Here is a 23,210-nt window from a genome sequence, read left to right as displayed (position 1 = left end):
GCTAGTTGCTAAATCACCCTGGTCTCAGGACTTTTCTACATTAGGGATTTTCTCACTAGTGTAGCTACACGGGTGTAAACCACCAGCACAGATGTAAACTGCGGAGATACTATACCTCAGTTTGAAACTGCCACTGTTTCAAACCAAGGTAAGTCTCACTGATGTGAGACCCACTTTACATCAATATAGTGCCTCTAGACTGGTGGTTTGCACTGATATAGGTGCAAACATTCCTAATATAGACAAGTCCTCAGCCCTGGATACAAGGGACATGGCCAGAAATAGGGCCCTTGCTGGGATTGCTCCCTACACTGTCAAGAATCCAGGTTGTTGAAATCGCCTCTTGAGGCCATAGGTATAGGCTGTGAAACAGGTTGCCCTACTTAATGCTAGAAACCAACCAGAGAGCCCCAAAATGCAAGAGTGGCTTAAATCCACCTTTAATCCTACTCCCTCTCCTAAGCTTTGCCAAGTACATCTTCACTGCAGCTCAAGATCTGGGCCATAGTAGTTTAGAAGCTAGCAGCATATACATTTCTGGGCAAATATAAACTATTTTTCACACTTTCTGTCTTTGGAAAAAAAGTGAAATTTTGAATTTCTAAACTATCATAAAATTTGCAAAGTTAAGGTAAATCATTTTTCAGTAGGTGTTGCTTTGCTCTGCTCAAGGCAGAATTTTAAGAGAAAATAGTCGTGTTGTCCAATGTATATTGAATTGTTATACATTCCCCCTCTTTCTGTCTCTTCCCCCAAATCTATACTTGTCTTGAGTGGCAGTAAGTTTCCTAACTCTCAGTATGGTGTCTGGAGACAAGATAAGAGTGTGTCAGAAAATGTCTTCCTAGAAACTTTACCGCTATTTGCCAAAATAAAAAAAGCAGAAGCCACTGTTACGAAAGACAAGGCACATTCTTTGCAAAATAAGGATGTTGTAAAAGTGTAAAGGTTTTTTTAACAACGTCTGAAAATGTTAGGCCCCCAAGAACAGTGAAACTGCATTTGCAGGTAAATGAATTCATAAATCAAAATGTGTACTGATCATTTGTAACAGTAACTTCCACACTTTCTTGTGTACATTTTAATTTGTTTCAGGGTAGGGTTTAATTTGTAAATTCTTTACTTCTTGACATCTTGACATTGCAAACTCTGTGAATCTCAAACTTTTTTGAGAAAATTGTTAAAGTAAATCAAACAGTTTGTGAATAAAATTTGCTGAATGAAAATAAGGATTGGAATTTTTTACATTTGTTAACACTGTGAGGGCTAGATGTCTTGTTTTTTAAAAGGTCAGGCATGTAATTGAGTACAAAATCCATACAATTACAAGTCTCATTTTTGGACACAGTTACTTGAGCCCCCAAAAGCATTGAGTATGTATTTAAATATATCCCCATTAGGAAAGCAATTAAGCATGTGGTTAATGTGCTTAAAGTTAAGCACATATTTCACTGCCTTTTCTGAATAGGAATTTCCTGAATCAGGTCTTTGATATGTGTATATACAGTTTTGGTAATTGCACATGCAAATTACCGTAATCAAACATGTGCTGAATTGTCTGGTTTACATTTTTGTAGTCATAGTGGTTAGGTGTGCAAATTAAGCCAGCATCTTTTCTGTGCAATTGTATAAAAATGGTGCACGCAGATCAGGCCCTGAATGTGTACCATTTTAAACGAGTGCTCTAAGAAACAAAGAATATAGGGCAAGAGGGGTGTTTCAAAAAATCAACTACTACTCAGTGTGTAAAGAAATTGTTTTGATAGACCCTTTTGTGGGAAGTGGGGGGGAGGAGAAACTTATCTAAAAGACTTGTATCAGAATACACTAAGAGTTCCCCTCCCCCACTGTTGTGCCTGCAAAGGAACATTCTAGGATGTACATTTCAGGTCCTGAGGTTGCATAGAACACAGTGGTCTACTTAAACAGCATGAGCATTGGAGTGCATGACCATGGGAGGGAACTAGTGCTGTGCTGATGTCTTCGATCTGTGTATGATTTGGGGGAATCAGAATTAGCTACAATTCTAATTTAAAGTACAGGAAATAAAAGAAAACTTTGCTAGTCTCCCCTTGAAGGCTTTATCTGTCTACATTCTTAACATGAAGTTTTTAACCATTAAAGATGGTGGAAGCAGGACAGGGTTGATTGATAAAATCAGTCATTTAAGTTGCTTTGATTTATAATCTTGATTTAAATCAAGCAAGAAACCTTGATTTAAATCATTGATTTTAATCGTGTTTTGCATTCGTACTCTTTATTTTCTAAACAAGGTTGATTCTCATTAGTTGATAGCTATTCAAACATATTTATTTGCATTTGAATATAGCCTTTACACTAAATTTGGTGCTTTTTGCTAACCAGGAGGGTACATTATATCTATACATATTTATTTAGATATTATGTAGCTTGACTTACGTTTATTCAGACTCTTAATGTTTGCTTTTTTAACATTAGAAAATGGTGAACGATGCATTCTTTATTTACTATGTGTGTCATTTTTTACTTGTGATTTGTTTCAAAATCTGTTTGGATGGAAATTACATTTCAAATAAAATGCCCCAAATCAGCACTTAACATTTTTGTATTAAATAAAAGTACCTTATGTATTGGATGCATAAGAGAAAACATTTTTCAAAACACGATTTTGTATTCAAACTAACTGATTTTTTTTAAACAAAGGAAGTATTGTCTGTAGTTTATGAATTGATGTGATTGTTTCTGGTCACCATATCCTTGATGATTTTAGAACTAGTAAATCCCCCTCTCATACCTAGCTTTTATTCATAGATTGGAAGAGGAAAACAAGCTTTTCTATTTTTTCAGCTCCCAGTTGATTTTTTTTTTAACTGTGACTGAACTAAGCATTGAACGGAACTAGTTGAATAAACTCAGGTAAAGAAGCTATTCTCTCTGTATGTGCAGAAGAGCCTACTGCTGTCAAAAGCTGGGTTAGCACATCAGACTGTTCCAGGTGTTTAGCCAGTGACTCCCCCCAGTTCACTGGCTTGACTTCCTTTAAAACTTGGCAGCAAACTGCTTAATATTATTTTTTTATATTTTAATTTAAATGGTTTTATTTAGATTATAATAAGTTTAGGACTTAACTTAGGTTGTCAGTTTCAAAATTAATTCTAAATAGTTTTTTAAATAAACCTGTAACGTAATTTACATTCAAATTTTTTAATTTAAATTGGATTTTTTTCAAGTAATTGATTCTTATTCATGCTGCATGAGGATAACATTTGAATGACAGCTTCTCTGTTTAGGTTCTGTGTCTTAATATCTGGATTTAATTCAGCTTTTTCCAGAAGTCTGATGTTCTCTGTGTCACACTTCAGCACAACTGTATCTGTATTTCCCTGCTGTGATTCAGCAAAGGCATCTACTCTTGACTCCCCAGCCATTACCTTTCTTGGGTGGAGACATATGTATCTCTCCCTTCTGACCAAGATATTTACAAGCTGGATCAGGTAAATCCTACTCGGTGATATCCCCAGCAAAAGATGGCTGCCTAAAGAGGTCTTTTTGTTTTCTCTTCAGGATTGTCAACAGTCTAATTATCCCAGTTAATCTACCACAGAGCTCTTTCTGAGCAAGAGCATTTTATTCTTAAGGTAAAAGCAGTACAGAGAAAACAATAAAAGAACCTAAACGCATGCTAATAAGTTCACCAGAGATCACCTAACTCCAGCATGGGCTCTGGCTGGTGAGCAGTCCTTCAAACCCCACTCAGTGGTTTTCCCATGGTTTCAAGTTTTTAACACCCTTTGCTCAGAACAAGAACCCCCATGAATCTGGAAGTGAGTCCTTTATACAATTTGGGGTCTTTGAAGAGACTGTGAATAGGTGATCAGCCAGACAGTGCCCTGCTAAGGGGGGCAAAGCTTCAAACAGGGAGTTCCCACCTAACCAGAGGGTTTGCATTAGCATACCCTTCCCTTCCTCCTACAGATTTCCTGGGAAACCCACTTAATTTTAAAAGTTTACATTGTTTCAAAAAGTCCTTTGAAGTTGCTGACATTTTCGATTGTTTACATTAGTCACATTTCCTAGAGAAGTTGCATACACTTCCATAAAAACAACAAGGAGTCTGGTGGCACCTTAAAGACTAACAGATTTATTTGGGCATAAGCTTTCGTGAGTAAAAACCTCACTTCTTCGGATGCATAGAGTGAAAGTTACAGATGCAGGCATTATATACTGACACATGGAGAGCAGGGAGTTACTTCACAAGTGGAGAACCAGTGTTGACAGGGCCAATTCAATCAGGGTGGATGTAGTCCACTCCCAATAATAGATGAGGAGGTGTCTATTATTGGGAGTGGACTACATCCACCCTGATTGAATTGGCCCTGTCAACACTGGTTCTCCACTTGTGAAGTAACTCCCTGCACTCCATGTGTCAGTATATAATGCCTGCATCTGTAACTTTCACTCTATGCATCCGAAGAAGTGAGGTTTTTACTCACGAAAGCTTATGCCCAAATAAATCTGTTAGTCTTTAAGGTGCCACCAGACTCCTTGTTGTTTCTGTAGATACAGACTAACACGGCTACCCCCTGATACTATACACTTCCATAGTCATACATAAACAATTGCATTTTTAATACAATGGACCCCAAAGTTATTAAACATAATTTGGTGAAGTTTAACTTCATTCAGTAAGGTTTATCCAGGTTACTGCAGGAGATTGCCCAAATGGTCAGACTTTGTACTAAAATCTTTTATAAGCAAAGTTTTCTATTAACGGAATTTTACAACTCACTCATAAGTCATCAGATGTCCACTCCTGTGAAAACTAAGATAATTTAGCATATGTTTCTTTGAGGAGTAATTAGAGGGTGGAAGATGTCTGCTGTATGTTTAAAATGTTCTTTTCTTTTTTTTTAAATGGGATCATGACTCTTCTCTCTGTTTGAACTTAACTCTACAGTTGCAGGAAATGAAATGTAAATTGAAATATACAGACATCCCAAGTCTGTTCAAATGGGGTGCAGCATGTTTGGAATCTAATTTATAAAGACTGTAGTCTAGTTCTGTTTCCCTATATCTTGTAGCTCTGTAAATTACCTTTCTATGAAAAATTTACAGTTTTATGTATAAAGCATTGGGATTTTTTTCTTGTTTGTTATTTTAAATTACACCCTTTAAAGCTGTCCAAGCAGTCAGTTTACTGCCATTCCACCTTACCTTTTTCACTCCTGGTTTCTCTTCTATCCCTTCTTTCCTTCCTGATCCTTTGAGTCAGAAAACTTCAAGACCATACACAGCTCAGTGGACTCCTCTTGTTCCAAACTGTTGAGAAGAGTAGTTTTGATTGGTATATGTAGAGCAGGGTAGGCTGGAAGACCAAAATGTAGCAATCCAAGGTGAACAGAAATAGTTTAATTTTCTAAACCAAGTGCTAGATCCACAAAACGACTTAGGTGCTTAACAGCCTTTTGGGTGCCTAAGTCCAACATTTAGGTGCTGCTGAGGTCCTCAGAACCCTGCTGCTGCCTAACTTTGTAGGTGTCTAAAATCCCTAGTTACCTAAATTTCCACCATTAAAGTCCCCTAGACACCTATATTTCCACTAGTGAGCATGTGACCTGAGAATCCTGAACAGGTAGGCACCTTCCTCAGGCCTGGACTTAGGTGCCTAAGTCTCCAAGGGTGTGGCTAGCTTAGGCAGCTCTCTGCTGAGCTTGCTGGCATTCTTAGACCCCAGACTTGGGGTGGTGGGGTCCAATGGGTGGCAAGGCACAAAAAGTTAGGTGTTGCAGTGCAGTGAATCTATCCCTGAAATTATACTTTGGAGGTGATTTGCAAAGCTTTTGGATACTTAACTCTTTTGCTGAGCTCTTGTTTTTCATATAAAAACCTTGAAATGGAATCTGACCCAAGTCAAAAAAAGTACAACACTTTGAATAAGAGAGAAAGCAGTTTTTGTAGCATATTGTAATGGGCTTGAGGGTTTAAATATACCTGGAGAAGTATGCCCAGGGCTAGGTACTTCAAGCATTTCTTTAAATTTTCATTTTAAGGCTACTCTAAAGGCAACATTATTAATATATTGGAAAGCTGCAGTTTTCTTTTAAGTTCAAGTTTTTGCCTCTGGTTTTATGTGTCATAATAAACAATTGATCTTTGCCATTTTGTGGTGTTAAAGACTAAGGGAGACTTGCTTCTGAAAAGCAGATTTTTTTGAAGAGCTCCTGAAAGGTCAGGAATAGGGACTTTTTATTGTGGCTACATTTCAGTGACTTTGCTCACCTGAGATTGAAAGTGTCTCACTTGCAAGCTAATCAATCTTATCAGTGTCTGTCCTTCCACTTTGAGAGAGAGTTTCATTCAGTGGCACATTTGATCTTGAAGAATCCAAAGAAATCAGTTTTCTGCACTTTCAGATGAACACAAATCTTTTCTCTCTTGTTACTTAACTCTTGACAGTGTTTACATGATGTTATAGAAGAATTCTTTTCATTACTTTAGTCCATTCAGTTGCTTGTTTCCTATTGCTTCTTTCAATGTTAGTTGTGTTGTCAGATACAGTCATACAATCTTAATTACTAAATATTAATCTATTTGCAGTATTGATGAAGAGCTTTCATATATATTATAGTTTCCATAAGACAGTGTTACCTACTGAATTGAATACTGCGAAGACAGAAAAATAAGTCAGATTTATATTAAACTATGTCATCTGGAAGATGAGCAGTGCTTCAGAAGTTTCTAGAGTATAGGAAAACAGACCTTCCTTATGGTCCACTTACTCCCTTCTCTTTAACATCTAGTGACGGTTGATCCACCTACTACCTACAGTCACCAATGATTCCATCAAATTTCCAACCCCTCTTGGCTTCTAGGTAGTTGTAAAAACCCCCTTTCCCCGCCTAATGTGCCCAATTAGCACAATAGACTCTTGATGTTACCATTTTACTTTTAATTTTCTATAATACTTAGTTCTAGTATTTTAAAAAGCCTTCCAAAGACATAACAGTGTAATATGTAACATCAGTGACAAATCAAACAATGGAAACAGAAAAACTCTTTGCACTGCAATTTTTGGGGTGTGGGTGTGCCCAGATGGGAGGAATGTGTGTGAGTGCATGCTTCTTCTCACAGCCATGCTAAGTGTGCCCAAGTTCCCTGCCTGGAGGGTCTCCTGATCAGAATGAAATGGTAGGAGTCCAGAAATTCGCTCAGGTGATGTTGGACCATATGCTCATTTACACTAAGCCTGTAGAACATATCTGGCACTATTAAGGTTCCTTATATTTGCACCCACGCTAAGGTGTCTTTACATTATCAGATAAATGAAAATCAGAAACACTGGGGTTCAGGAGTAAGCTACTCCAGGACTTGGCTTGTTGCATAGAGAGAATTGTACTGCTAAGATGAAAGGGGAACTGCAGGGTGGATTCCAGCACAGATCTTCCTGTTCAGAACAAAATTCAAGACATTGTTTGCCTGGCAGGGAGACCTCACCAGTTTGAAAATGAGGATTTACAAATCACAGTTCAGATCAGACTCCGCATTCGGTCTTTTGGCTGCATCTGTGGTAACAGTACCTATGGCATGTGTCTGCATGGGGAAACCTCGGTGGACTTTGAGATAGCATTGGAATTCTTGCATTCCTTGTGAACAACTGATGATCTATGGGCCTCTCTGCCTGTGGTCAATCTCCAGCTAGGAATGAACTTCCAAGCACCACCCATTCAAATTGTGGTAATTGCAGATATACTCAATTTGTGATGGGGATCTTGCAGGATCTCAGTTATCTATCCATCTCCCCTCAAAGTTTAGGGGATTTGCTTTTGGGTGTGTGGTGGTTTTTTCCCCCCTTTCCTTTTCCTTTACATTTGTAGTACATAAGTGAATGTAATGCTTTTACTCCTCCTCTCCCTCCACCCCCCAAAAAAGCATGGACTATTGAGGGCCCCAGTGGGTTGTACTACTCAAACTGTCAGTTTGAAATGTTCCACTTCATGAAGAAGGTGGGGGGGGGAATAGGGGTTCAGCCCTTAATAACTATAGCTTTGGAAGCTATTAGCTAGTTTTGGGTTGGAGGCTTGAGATCCAAGAGTGATCATCTTATGAGATGATAGGCCAAATTCACAGGTAATGTGTAATTTAAATTCCCTTGCATTTAAACCCCATTAGAGCTACTTACACCTACACATCTATTTAAAGTAATGTAATTTATGTCAAGGGATGCCAGAAAAAGGTGCAAGTTAAAGTAGAGCGGGCCTTTAGTTTTACACATTAATACACCGTTTTCTGGCTCCTCAGTATATATGTTGCACCAATTTAGACTGCAGTAGAGTGGGCATAAATAGTTTTCAGGGGGTCTGAGTTAAATTCCACTTAGATTAATTTAAATATGCTGACTTTCACCCTGTGAATCTAAAGGAGTCTGAGTTGGTGTATTGTCTACGATGATGCACTTTCTTTTGGTCCCCAAAAGAATCACACCAACTTTGACTACTTCTAGACTGAGGTTTCCTTCTGAATATGGCCTGCTGTCTTCAAAGAAGCAGAATTACAAGGTAAGCAAGTTCCCCTTTCCAGAAGATCAAATTCTTCCCTTTTTGTTTTTATATGTGATTGGCAAATAGAATATTCCAGGATTTTATAAAAGGTTTGAAACATTGTAGGGAATCTGAATTCTGTCATGTCTGATATTAGGATTGTCTTATTAAACAGCCTGGCTGCCATTGCCCAAAATGTTTTTGGGGGTATAATTGGAGAGAGTAGAATAACTAGCCAAACATTTTTCAGGTGTATCTTATCTTAAATGTAGAGAAAAAAATTATAGACAAAAGTACAGATGCTTTTTAAGTTCCTTTTTCTATGTAAGCTTGTAGATAGGAAGCAAAGGAGGGGGTGGGAAACCTTTATTTCTAGTGAACGTAGGTTAATATGCAAGCCTCAGCTGTATTAATGTGAGCAACGAGGTGCTGCTTTGGTTGCATGCCTCACTGAAGAAAAAGCTTCTGTGACTCTGTAAGTGTAATGCATAGCCCCTTCATTCTTTGATCCTAAAACAAAAGCCATCCTTCTTTTAAAAAGGAAAACTATTTAAAAACCCATGTCTTTATTTTACAAAACAAAAGCAAATTCAAAGCTGTTGCTAACCAAATTGCAGTGTGTGTGTAAAATGAAATGATTTTATATAAAGCTTGTGATTTGATTAAGATAGCTATGAAACAGCACAATGTTGGGGTTTGAGACTGGCATTTTTTTAAGTGATTGACCCAGCCTTTAATGTGTAGTTACTACAGTTTCTTTTGGTTAAATGCTATAGAAGGTTTTCTTCACACTTGACGTGTTAGTAAGATACCTCTCTTGTAGTGATTTAGATTTTAATTTACATTGTCATTTTTCTTCAAATGAAATAGCTTCCCATCAGGCCAAGAAAATGGAAATTACCTATCTGAGACCCCAGAACAGCTTGGTATTGGTTCTATACACTTTTTTTTATTTTTGTCTCAGACTGAAGAATTTGTCCTTTTGATGCAGTTCCTGTCTATTTAGCAGTAGCTTCCTCATAGATTTGCATAATAGTGCATTGCATTTACACAAGGCTTTAACTAGTCACAACATATTAATCCTCACAATACACCTGTGGGGGAGATAAGTATTGTATCCATTTTTATAGATGGGGAAACTGAGACAGAGGTTGAGACCTGCCCAAAGCCACTCAAGAGATTGTCAGAGCCGTCCCTCTCCAGTATTCATTCCATAGATCATGATGTGTCTCGGTGCGTAATAAAAAGTGAAGTTCCTATATCATAAACTATTCTGAGTTGTAATTGGGCATTTTGTTGTTACTAAATACTAAAAGGACTTGGTCCATTTACAGGCCTTTGAATCAAAGTTCAGTATTGCTCAGTTTAGAGTGAAAATAGACTGGTATCTCTCTCTCTCTTTTTTTTCTTGTATTCTCCTCCCACCCCAATCCTGCTTCTCTTGTACTAATATTTATTCATTGAGAGCTGGTGCATTTGGTGTTGAACTAACTTAACATGGTTCCTTCTCCAAAAAGCCTACAATAATAGTCGGCAGACACACACAGTATATCACACAAGGGAGAAAAGGTGGAAAAGGATGGTGTGAAACTATTGAAAGCAGTAGATTGAGAAAGATGGGTACAGAGATGAGGCCCTTGTACATACCCTGGAGTACGATATTGGAGACCTATGTAAGATCTGTTTCATTAGAGTATAGAGGGAAGCAGAATTGTAGGGATTCCAAGAAGTTGAGGTAATGGCTATAGATGACACACCTGATAAACTTCAGGGCAAAGGGGAGGAAAGAGGCAGTATTTTATGGCAAATAGGGTCAAGAAAGGTATTTAGGGCTCAGGACACCAGCGTATCTGAAAAGTGAGGATGGTGTCAGGAGTAGGAGATGGTGAGGTCTAGTAGACTGGCTGAAGAGCTGCAAATTTTCAGCTCCACCCATGGGGTGAAGGAGGAAAGACTTTTTGTGTTGGAAAGGCATGAGGAGAATCATGTGACATTTAGGATGGTGCTCAGAACATTGCAAGAAGGATATTTAAATAACTCTTCACTCTCACATGTCATTAAAACATTTAGTTCTTCCCCCACCATGTCTCTTCAGTGACCTCTGCGTATTTCTACTGTGCCCCATCTTGCTGAACCCAGAGAGCTTGCTTTAATTCTTGCTAAGAATTTTAGTTTAGATGTTTTCAGAGAGTTTGAACTAAAACTTGATCTTGGTTATCTGTACTGTTGCCATCCATCAATTGCACTTTATTCATATTCTGAAGAGTGGAAAAAAAAATCAATCACTTGAATTCTGTTGTGTTTCTCAGAGGATAACTTAATGACCAAATGGATTTTTCTTAAAGTTCGGGGTTAAGACTGGCACCAGTCATAGGCCTCTCCTTTTTTCATTTAAACTGGAGTCAAAATGAGATGTTTTTACAGCAGCCATGCACAATTTTAATTATAGCTGGGTGACAAAATCACTAATATTCACCTTTTTCATTGGATGTTTGTAATAAATGGCTGCTATGTATATAACCTAGCCTTGTCACATCACAGGTATCTCTTTAAAGCAGTCTAATTTGGTAGTGAGTTACACATAAGTAATTATGAGCTTTATTGATCATGTCTGCATAGTATGGGCTAGCTACACAAAATAGACTAGACTCTTGGAGTCCTGTCCAGAATGCAATGAGAATAATGTACACTTGAGATGGATTCTCTAAGTGAGGTATTCTCTTCTTTGATTTCCCCATAGTCCTTCTGAGGAATCTAGCAGGAATCTGTTTGTTTAACCCCCTTTTAAGAACTTTTCACCGTTGTCCTACTTTCAATAGATGTCATTTGTTTTGATGGGTAAACTCCATATCTTTTCAACAAAAAATAGTTTTTCTGTTGGTGTCACTGACTGTATTTTTTTGTTTTGTTTCTTCCTAGACTGACTGCATTGCCATGGAAACCATTGTTAGAAGAGGCGGCTTTTCTACTGGTACCTCCAGAAACTGTGTGGTGCTTTTGGAAGCAGAGCTCAACTCCAGCCAGCTACTTTCACTTCCACCAGCACAGACATACACACATCATTGTAATGATTTTTGCTTAGACATCAGCTGTCTACAGTTGAGTTAATTTGAATTAAGATTTTTCATAGCTGTGTTTTGGTGATGGAATTTGTTTTTCCGCAGCACATTTGTTTGAGAAGCATTGGGAATGCTGCAGAGGGGATTCCTACAACTTCCTTTTTACTTCTCTCTGCCTCTTCCCCTAATTTGTTTTTATTTATATTGAGAAGTCAAAGCTGGTGGCTGATGATCTATTTAATATGGGTTTTGTTTCTCTGGTACGTTAGCTTAAACATGTATTGCTTAGAAATATTTTGGCAGGTCAATTTTTTTTTTTTTTGAGGGGGCTGGGAGAGAACTATGTAACTGAACCTAAATCTGTGATGGACAGACCTCTTTATTATATTTTGCTTTATAGTATAGGAGGTAGTTTTTGATCACAGAGCTTAGTATTTTTAATCGTATGTCAGAGCTTAAACTGAAGTTTGTTGCTCAGAATTCTGATATGTATAAGGTAAGATTAAAGGGCTGGTTGTCTTGTTGATTACACTTAAATTATCCCTGCCCATTTGTTTATGAACATGTATAAAATATAAATTGAGGTTTCCATTCATGCACTCAAATGGGAAAGTGCAGGGTCTTCTACAACTTTGACTTCTGCTTTACAATATTGATGTGTGCTGTAGCTTTTTAAAGAGAAGCCACCCTAACTGATCTTACTTTCATCCAAAACCCTCTTATAATTTGGGACCATTTTTTTTTTTTTTTTTTTTTTTTTTTGCATAATGGGAAGTAAATACTTGGGTTATCACTTAATGCATTCTGCCTAAAGAAAAATTGCAAACAATGACTATTTAAAATTAAAAATAAATTGTAGAAAATTAGAGCTAGGTGCATCACTCTTACTGATTTTGGTTCAAATCAGTTTAGGCTTTTAACACTGCTATGACCTTTAAAAGCATGACACTAGTTGTTGGTACATACAATGTATAATAATAAAAGGCACTGACTTGATAAGGGGTTTAAAAGTGGTACACAAATCCTCATGCTGTACTGCACCACACAGCTGGTAATCCTCTACATTGTATATTGTACAAGTGTTTTGTAGGGCTGCCTCACATGACATACAACCTTTAAAATACTAGTACAGTTTGTATAACAGATTAGATGCTGTCAGTTTTGATGTTGAGTGATGTGTACCTAAATCTATTTTTAAGTAGTCTTAAAATGTACATGTCACAAAATTGTAAAGACCTTTCTGTAAACTTAGTATCAGTTTACAAAGTAACAGGAAAGAAATACTTGCTGCAGGGTTTAAAAGCACAGATGTGTTCTTGAATCTGGAAGAGAAGTTAGTCAGTACAGTTACTAGTTGCTGCTAAACATACTCTGATAATTCATTTAAAAATATTACCACTTCTATAGACCATGATACTGTCTTGCCATACAGTTTTTGTTTGGGCGTCGTAAATTAATAAGGCAATATGTAGACAGCCATTTTAAAGCTTTTATTTTCTTTTTCAAATTAATTGAAATTTGAATGATAGTTCAGAACATCTAATGGGAAAAGAAAAGGTTGTGTTGAAAAAATTGAACATGTTACATACCTTATTTACATATTAGGTCCTGAGGCTGCCATTGTACAATATACAGCACTGATTTAATAAATGCTGAATAAATAACTAAATGGGTAACCTCAAATATAGTGGTACAGATACTAACAGGTACAGCATAATAAATATGCAATCTTTTTGAATCTTAGTTTACAGCCACTAATTTATTCAGTATTGTGCTGGAAGAACACTTTCAGAATATGTAAAACATATCACTATGTATACTACCTTCCAGCTACCCGTTTATGCTGCTGTATAGTACAAAAATACCAATGATGGAACAATGTTTGTCCTGTAAATTTAATTTGATATTGGACAGTTATTGTCTGTACAAACTAAAACATATATGGTTGAAACTGTTCATTATATTTGCTATTTCTGCTTCAGACCTGTTTAAAAGTTGAGCTGATTGATCTGGCTTTGTCTTCCATTGTAAATATTGTTACATTGTTTTCTTTGTAAAACATATCGCATTTGCGGTTTTGGGAGACTGGCTTGAAGCTCTGTATAGTGTTTATATTTATCTGACTTGGCTTTCCATAGAGCTACTTGCAGTAAATGTGTTCATGTAGCTTCTGCTGTCTGGCTCTTATTTTTAAGCAAACCTGTTTTATTGGCTGAATTGTATTTCTCCTCCCCAGTATCTTTCTTTTAAGGGGTGTGGTCCCCTGGTCATCACAGGGCTGTTTATACAGTGCTGAAGAGTGGATTTAACCAGTTTTACAGGAGAACATATCTCAGACCACCAGTTATGAAACATAATCTTCTCTAACTCTGGAAAAATGACTTAAATGTGAATGGTTACGCTAAAGCTCCCAGAACTTGATATTGTAGACTTCTGTGCTCATTGATAGACATGTGTCTATTAGTAATGGGGACATAGTCGTGTCCCCCAGGGGGCTGTACTGGGACCAGTGCTATTCAACATATTCATAAATGATCTGGAAAAAGGGGTAAACAGCGATGTGGCAAAATTTTCCAATACAAAATTACTTAAGATAATCCAAAGCAGACTGCGAAAAGTTATAAGGGGCTCTCCTAAAACTGGGTGACTGGGCAACAAAATGGCAGAGGAAATCAGTGTCGATAAATGTAAAGTAATGCACATTGGAAAACATAATCCCAACTATACATCCAAAATGATGGGGTCTAAATTAGCTGTTGTCACTCAGAGATCTTGGAGTCATCATGGATAGTTCCTCTGAAAACATCCACTCAGTGTGCAGCGTCAGTCAAAAAAGCTAACAGCCGGAGCTTGTGGTGCCAGACAGCTACTCCAGACCCTGCAAGGCAGCCAGGTCCCCCGGAGCTCACAGGGCCAGCCGGCTGCCCTGGACCCCGACACACACAGCAGGCCAGCTGCTTGCCCTGGTCCTCCACCACATGGCTGCCCTGGACCCCTGGGGCTGATGGGGAGCCCTGACCCTGCAGGGCTGGCTGGAAGCACGACCTCCCCATAGTAGGTGGTGGGGGAACCTGGACCCCTTCCCTGAAGGACCACTTGCGGCCTTTAGCACGCAGCTGTGTGCTAATTGGGCCACGGGTTGAGAACTGCTGCTCTGCAACATATGATGGAATTTTCAGAAATGCCATGGAAAGTGGGCTAGCTTTCTTTAGCACCTGGTTGTACAAAGCAACCACTAGTGTCACTGCTGATTTGCTACAGGTTATTTTTTACAGTGAAGACAGCTAAATAAGGATTTTGAAGTAATTTGATACTACACCTAATTTGATACTTTCTTAAATTTCCTATCCCTGCATATATGTACTGAAGCAGAACTTAGTTTAATATAGCGCATATATTGCTGAACTCATTAATCAGACACTAAATTTCTTATCTTTCACCATGAATGTGACTTCTAAAAGTAACATTTCTAAGATCAGGGTCTGTAACTGCAGAACTTTTTTAAATACTCAATTCAAGTCAGACTTCCTTTAGTTTAATGCATTAATATTTTGAACAAACAGCAGCTCTGAAAGTAAGTTTAAGTTCTTCTAACCAAGTTTTTGTAAGACAATGATTATCCTAACTAGGCTCCTTATTCAGAGCCTCGTTTTATAGCAAGCAGCCTATGTTGTGGAAGAAAAAGAAAACAGTACTTTTAGTATGTGGCAGAAGCAGTCATACCAAAAGTAAACAAACAGTGAAAATTATCCAAATACCATGAAGACTGTTGCAACAGTCCCTTACAAAGTAACTGCTTTAGGTACCTTAAATGGCTCATTGGACCTGAACTGTGTTAAATGCTTTAGTCTTTCAAGGACCAACCCTCGGGCTGGGTAGTAGACCAAATGATCAGCTTTGAAACAAGAGGAAGACCTCGATCAAAACCAGAAGGCGGTTAGTCACTATTTTCATATCAAGGAGTGGAAGACTAAGCTACATATTTTAAAAATGGTTACACTTTTGCAAAGAAAAAAGTTGCCTTTTGGTTGGAAGATTCTTTTGAGCAGCTCTAGTACATATCCAGCATCTCATAGAAATGTTACAGAAATAGTTAAGTGAAGAGCATACTTAGTGTGGCAGGATACATCATGTACAGTTGGTAGAAAAATGGTGACGTACAGAACAACCTTAAAATTCCCATATTTGGCAATTCTCTGTGCTTATTTTCTGCCTATTGGACTTCTCCAGGTTTTGGAAAGAAAAAAGGTGGCCTTCAAATTCCAGTTAATCGTGCTTGATAGGATATGGACATAAGTTTCTCTAGTCTTTCTCCTCTTTTTTCCATTAACAATAGATGGGGCCTTTAAACAATAGTTTCTCCTTCCCTCAATTGCAACAGACCATAAAGGAACATCTCAGAGGGGGCCAGGAACTCGTGGCTAATTGTAGTAGAGGTTTCAGAGCTCAGAACATCTTACTAGTATGGTAAGAGTGTTGGAAAGCCCCAGTTCAGTCATGGCAAACCACCCCCTCAACTAGTATTTTATGTATACCTAGTTCAGATATGTTTTTCCTTGTGACAGTATCAAGTTAATCTAAATTCTTATCTTTAAAGGGGAGGGACAGAGAGTAGTGAACCCACAGAATGCTCCAGGTTAACATCTGTGCCCTGCACTTCTGCTATAAGCTGCAAGGGTTACTTTTAGGACTAATAGCATCGTTTGATTTACCTAGCAGTTAATCCTTATTCCTCTGCCAATTGTAGTGGATTTATGATGTGATCACTAGTTTGCTACAAATCACCCATCCCTCACATTCCAAGTTTTATAGGTACTGATCTTATGTTTTGAAAGGCTCTATATTCCATTACTGCTCTTCTGAGCTGATCCCTACTCCTGCCTTTCCTTAGCAACACTGTCCTGCTTTCTGTCAATAAAACACTCCTGAAGACTAGATTATCACAATCTTTCTTGCACAATTCCTGGCTTGTGGTTGCAGTGGAGGTAGCCATAGCAGCAACAGTATTACAGCCCCAGCCACAGGGATTGTGTAAGGTGTAAACCATAGGTTACTGCTGGGAAAGATCTGTGTTACAACTATATATTGCTCAAAGTAGAAGAGTTCTAAACCTAGCAAAATGAACTTCCCTCACGGGTGCCCCTCAAAAGAGACTTCTCTACGATGTGGGCAGCACAATGACTCATGCTACTAGCATGCATATTAGGAAATACCATACAATTGAAATAAACACATATAAAAGGTAATGCTCTTCTGAGATCTCAGATCTTTTGGACACATTGACCTATGAGCATTTTGACATTTGTTTAAAGAGGAAATATTTTTTAAAGTTTACCTTTAAAAAATAGAATAAAATTGATGAAACCCTACAATTAGACTGTAGTAGCCTTTGGTGTAGGGGATGTTATTTTTCACTGGTTACAGGTCTAGAAGTCATTAAATCCAAAGTCCATAAATACTGTTCTAGTCCATCCTAAATCAAATGGTTCTGAAATATTTCACTTTGAAGAATTTCAGAGAACCGTACCATCGAAGTATGATGTATAAATCAATCTCACTCCACACCCACAAAATAGCCTAAAGGTACAGTCGGCCAATATACAGCTTTGGTACAAGGCTTAACACCGGAATCTCATTACTAGGAAAGGCAATAAGGAGAGAGGCCCATGTGCAACTTTGACACTTAAGAGTACAACAGAGTGGCAGGGACTAGCCTCCCTCTGTTAATGTTTTAAAGATTTACATATTAGTATTATATAAATTATACTTTAGCAGGTCAGCCTAGTTTGCAGCAATTCTATTATGAAGTTAGACACCAATTCAATCAATTCAGCAAACTGCTTGCAGTACACCTATAAAAGCAGGTGAGACAAATATTGAGCAAAGAAAGTTAATCAACATCCTCCATATTTTGATATGTTTTATCTTATTAAAACTATTGCTGATGTAGGCACTCTTAACTGTTCTTAAATTATCTTTGAAAGCCTATAGTGCCCTCATGTGGTTAAAACACAAATCTTATCCATGTACAATTTGTATAAAGGATCATGTCTCCTAACCCATTTTCCACATAATTACTACTGAAGGTAAACTAGGAATAGGCCAGGCTCTATAGCTAACACAACTGCTTTATTTACAAGACTGAATTACTTAAGAAAAACAATTACATTAAATGCTCTCATGGTGGAGTGGTAGTATTTAAATCCAAGAGTACCTTTAGGCTGCAATTTGGGTTTGAGGCCATTCTAAGGTTTGAGAACAGGTTTGGCAGCTCCAAAACTATATACATGTTTTCACAAGATTTTGGTCACATCTGACCTGAAAAGTGGGTCCTTTTGGATTCTGAAACCAACCTGGGGGGAAAAATGATAAAGGCAGTTTTGGCAGTGCGGATTTGTCTCCAAACCCCCTGCAGGTCAAAGGATTGTTCCACGTGTAATATTAAAAATCTGCAGAACAGAAGGTTTTGCCAGTTGTCGTTATATTCCAGTACACTCAGAGGCCCCAGCCAGGATTGAGCATCTATTATAGGTGTTGCACATACATAGAGTGAGAAAGAGCCTCTGTCCAAAGAGCTTACAAACTAAGTGCACAAGACAAAAGATGTGGAAAAAAAGAATCATCCCCATTTTACAGATGAGAAATTGAGGCCCAGAGAGATTAAGGGACTTGCCTAGGTAACACAAGGAGTAGTATATGGCTGAGGTGGGAATTGAACGAAGAACTCCCAGATCTTAGCCTAACGCCGTAACTACAAGACCATCTTCCCTTTCTAGACCTTTGTTTCTTAACAGAGCAATATTGAAAACTGCTGGAAACATCACCATGGATTGTATTAAGATCCAAGTGCTTTTCTGTACTGCATGGCAGCAGCAACATGGGATCGGGCAGCCCATGCACAGGAGAGGCAGCCATCCAGCAGTGTGCATCTGCCCCACATCCCTCTTTTATTTTGGTTACCTAGCAGTGATAGTAACGGATTTGACATACCCACAGCGCAAGGAATCAAGGAATAGCTGTTCTATGCATTGTTACACTAGGGACTATCATTTATATTGAAAATTGCTGCATAATTTATTGCTGCTCTAGTATTCCCAGGGACATTTACATGCAGGAGAGGCAGCCAGTATTCCCAGGGACATTTACATGCAGGAGAGGCAGCCAGTATTCCCAGGGACATTTACATACAGGAGAGGCAGCCATCCAGCAGTGTGCATCTGCCCCACATCCCTCTTTTATTTTGGTTACCTAGCAGTGATAGTAACGGATTTGACATACCCACAGCGCAAGGAATCAAGGAATAGCTGTTCTATGCATTGTTACACTAGGGACTATCATTTATATTGAAAATTGCTGCATAATTTATTGCTGCTCTAGTATTCCCAGGGACATTTACATGCTCCAGAGGATGCCTGAGACCATAACACAGAATATAGCAACACTAGCAGGATCCTAGGAAGAGCATGCATGGTCCAACAGCCATAGGAAATGTCATTGTGGAAACCAAGGCTCCATAATGTAGGCAGGACCCACTTTTCATCTGTCTCAAGTTCTTTTATGGGGGAACCTACCACTCTGCCTGTGCTGTACTGCAACACAGCTGTGATCAGTACAAGTACTCAAGCTGTATTGGGATAAATAATCTCTATGTAATGTGCCAGGCCCAAAAGGTCAAGGCCCATCTATTTAACCCTAGTTCTTGGGGAGGTAGCGATAAGTCAGGGGCTGGTGTTTATGGTAAGAGGGACAGGAGTTGGGGTTTGATGTCATCTTTAGTTAATGGTTTTCTGGTTTGGAGTTAGCAGCAGCTGGTTCAGTTTTGTTTCTTTACATGTAAGATCAACCAAATAAAACAAGTAGAAGGGAATGTTTGGTGGTTTTGTTCACTTTCTACCGTCATGGATTTGCAGGCAACTCACAAAAGGGTAGACATGAGCCTTGTGGCTGTATTACAGGCCCAATACCCCAATGTTATACACATATAAACAAAGCATGAGGCGTACATAGACTACTTTAACATTTAAAAACACACCAAGATGACACTATTATATTTTAGAGTAAACCTGTGTATAATTGCCATTTTCATATTTACACAAATGCTGTTAATCCTCCACTTATCTCATTTTATTAACCTTTGGCACCTCGCCTAGTAACTCATTTCTATGTCTCAGTTTTCAGCAGGGATATATATATATATATATATATATATATATATATTTTTTTTTTTTTTTTGAGTGGCTGCAAGCCTAATGTATAGCTGGCATCAGAAATTCGGAGGCAGAACAGCCATTAGCTAGATGTCACTGATAATTAGTTACTCAAAATAAGATGACAAGTTTCAGAGTGGGCTGTAGTCCACGAAAGCTTATGCTCTAATAAATTTGTTAGTCTCTAAGGTGCCACAAGTACTCCTGTTCTTCTTAAAATAAGATGAAATATACTTCACTTTTATAAAGCAATACATTAATTCTCAGGCTACATTTGTCCTAATGAATGGTGAAGATGGGAAAATACAATGAATATCTCAAGGAAGGCTGATCACCTGGAAAACGCACAGTCTCACTTCCTTTGTTGGGGAGTGCTAAAAGCTTATACATAAATGCAAGAAATAGAATTAACCACAGAAATCAAACAAGCACAAAGTTCTGTGTACAAAATGTGATAATTTCTTTGCAACTATTGCAAAACGTGACAATCTAGGACAGATACAGTAGGATTCTTATATACTGATGCAAGAAACAAGGAGCTCTATGACCTTTCACGGCCTTTATTGAATTATACACACACAAAAACTGTTGCCTTGTATAAATCCATCATGGATGTGTATAATTCACATAAGAATGATTAGAGGATACATTTATAAATATGAAAAATCAGTTTTAGCCAGTTTTTGCTTTATTTCAGTTTTTTCAGAGTGTACAGCTATTCTGGATAATATACATGACACCACTTCGGAGCAAAGAAAGTTTTTGTAAGCATAATCTTAAATGCTTTGGCAATTTGGTATTTCCAAGGGGTATTTTTTGCTGAAGCAAACTGGTTACTACTAAATCATGAATATGACTTGTTTTTATTAAAAAAAAAAAAAAAAAGACATTGGATATGGCTAATCATTTCACATATTTTCACAGAATAAAAAAATCCTTTTAAAATGGTTTCGATTTCTAAGCACAAATAACACCATCGATAGCATGGTGTAAGTATAAACATTTAAAACCCTGATCAAAATGACTAGAGAAGTATTGTACATTCCCCAAATAAAGTCAGATTGGAACTTGAGGGAGGAAACAAAACTTTAAAAATCAGTAGTAGTTTGGTGTAAGAGGTATAGATTCTCTCCATTGCCCTTGATTTTATATAAAATACTGCTGTATATATAAACTTGTTTTTAATACACTTTTTGTGAAGAGTGATTTTAGTCTGATTTGTGTCTAAATAATTGAAGGTTTGAATTAAAAAGGTGTTTACACAATATACACATTTCATTACTTACAAAGAGAAATAAGCTTAACATTTCATATTAAAAACCTGGGATACAGTAGGGTTAGTAGCACCATGAAAAAGTGTTTTTCAAAACTGCAGTCTTGTTATTTTAAACATACTCAGTGCGTTGCATTTTGTTGTTTTTCTCTTGGTTGATCAAAAAAGTGCCATGGCTACTAGGAGAGAAATGAAAACTTCATCTTCTGATCCTTTGTGAACCTCAAGCGTCTTTTCCATTTCCAAGAGATCAATTCCTTTGTCTTAGTCCTTTTGTCAAATATGCACCAGACAGCCTTGGTTTGGCACTTTGGTGAGGTACACCTGAATTTGCACTTTTAAAACAGTTTGGATTTGTTTTTGTTTTTTTTTCTTTTCGCACAGTAGCACCATTGTTACAGCAGGAGGACAGTGCACCCTAGGAATTCTCATTGTTTTACAAAAATTCTCCAAGATGTTACGTCCTCTTCATACAAACTTGACAACGACTAATACGTGTCCTCAGGTCTCCAGCTTTCAATGTCTCTGACTGAGGTTTACTGGTTGATGGAAACACAAACACACAAGGTTAGCTTTTCTTATGCTTACAGGAGCCTGTACTTGCAAGGTGCTGAGTGCCTTTCACATCAATAGGACTTAAGGATGTGCTTAAGTGCCTTCCTAGAAGGGAACTGCATGTGCTTACCACCTTCCTTGATCAAGCACTTATTTCATTACTCTCCCTAAAATCCCTCATGAGTTGTGACAGTTGTTTGTTTTAGACCAGTATTTCAATATGTAGACGGTGCTGTGCCAGCAAACTACGTCAGCCCAACATGCCAGACAGTCCACAAACACCGATTTGAGTAAAGGGTGTCTTTTAGAAATGACATTTGTTGGGCAATTACAAAATACAGCACAATTTATCCCCCCTCCCACCTCTGGCCGCCCAACATGGAAGAATTTACATCTGTAATCTTTTGACTTCTCATTTGAATGGGATTATTTCATAATCAAATGTCACTGTCCAATTGAGGTGAAAATGTAAAGATGACAGATTTAATCAATTATTTCCTTCTGCTGTGTAAGGGTACATATATGAGTGATTATAAAAAAAAAGTCCATCTCGGTCATAGAATTTAAGGCCAGAAGGGACCACCAGATGATCTGTCTGACCTTCTGTATATCACCGGCCACCAGTGGCACCCAGCACTCACACACTAAAGCCAACAACCAAAATTAGACCAAAGTATTACAGCTCACAGGAGGCTAAACTACTATCTGCCTGTAGACGGGACCGAGGTGCAGCAGTTCTGGAGAGCCCTCAATGGCAGGGAAACGATGATAAAGTGAGATATATCTAGATAACCCTGGCAAGTGACCCGTACCCAACACCCTGCAGAGGAAGGCAAAAAATCCCCACAGTCACTGCCAATCTGACTTGGAAAATTCCTTCTTGACCCCACGTATGGTGATCAGTTAGACCGTGAGCATTTGAACAGGAACCCTCCAGCCAAGCACCTGAGAGAGAGAATGCTCAGTGCCACCTCAGAGGCCTGACTCTCTCCATTCAATGTCATCTCCAGCTGTGGCCAGTTCTGATGCTTCAGAGAAAGGAGCAGGGCTAGGCAACCTATGGCATGCGTGTCAAAGGCGGCACACGAACTGATTTTCAGTGGCACTCACACTGCCTGGGTCCTGGCCACCGGTCCAGGGGGCTCTGCATTTTAATTTAATTTTAAATGAAGCTTCTTAAACATTTTAAAAACCTTATTTATTTTACATACAACCATAGTTTAGTTGTATATTATAGACTTATAGAAAGAGACCTTCTAAAAACGTTAAAATGTATGACTGGCACGCGAAACCTTAAATTAGAGTGAATAAATGAAGACTCGGCACACCACTTCTGAAAGGTTGCCAACCCCTGGAAAGGAGATTTAAAAAATAAAACAAAGCAAAATACCACACAGTGGAGGGGGGGAAAGAATATCTTCCTGACCCCTGCAGATGGCCGGCTGAAACCCTGAAGCATAAGCTTATATTCCTAAAAGACAAACTGGAAGTGAACCCCTGGCTGTTGAGCCCTGCCCCTCCCATCACATGCAAGCCTGTCATTACTTGGTCACATATGAGTAGTCCACTTCTTTCAAGTGAACGGTACAAACACATTTTT

The 23,210-nt window shown here is 38.2% G+C and overlaps 2 protein-coding genes across 2 annotated transcripts in view; one reads left to right on the top strand and one right to left on the bottom strand.

The window, feature by feature from the left end:
* The window catches only part of IRS4 (insulin receptor substrate 4), a 30,552-nt gene extending 16,811 nt beyond the window's left edge, over window positions 1-13,741 (top strand). Inside the window, exon 2 of the mRNA XM_054038886.1 lies at window positions 11,436-13,741. Coding sequence (XP_053894861.1) covers window positions 11,436-11,440 — 5 coding nt within the window. The 3' untranslated portion in view covers window positions 11,441-13,741. The remainder of the gene's footprint in view (window positions 1-11,435) is intronic.
* A 6,265-nt stretch (window positions 13,742-20,006) lies between these two features.
* The window catches only part of COL4A5 (collagen type IV alpha 5 chain), a 140,198-nt gene continuing 136,994 nt past the window's right edge, over window positions 20,007-23,210 (bottom strand). Inside the window, exon 51 of the mRNA XM_054038885.1 lies at window positions 20,007-21,594. Within this exon, the coding sequence (XP_053894860.1) occupies window positions 21,513-21,594 (82 nt within the window). The 3' untranslated portion in view covers window positions 20,007-21,512. The remainder of the gene's footprint in view (window positions 21,595-23,210) is intronic.

Source organism: Malaclemys terrapin, chromosome 9, assembly GCF_027887155.1.
Source record: "Malaclemys terrapin pileata isolate rMalTer1 chromosome 9, rMalTer1.hap1, whole genome shotgun sequence".
NCBI classification, from domain to species: domain Eukaryota; kingdom Metazoa; phylum Chordata; order Testudines; family Emydidae; genus Malaclemys; species Malaclemys terrapin.
The sequence above is the reverse complement of the archived record's forward strand: the minus strand, read 5'-3'. Positions and strand labels throughout refer to the sequence as shown.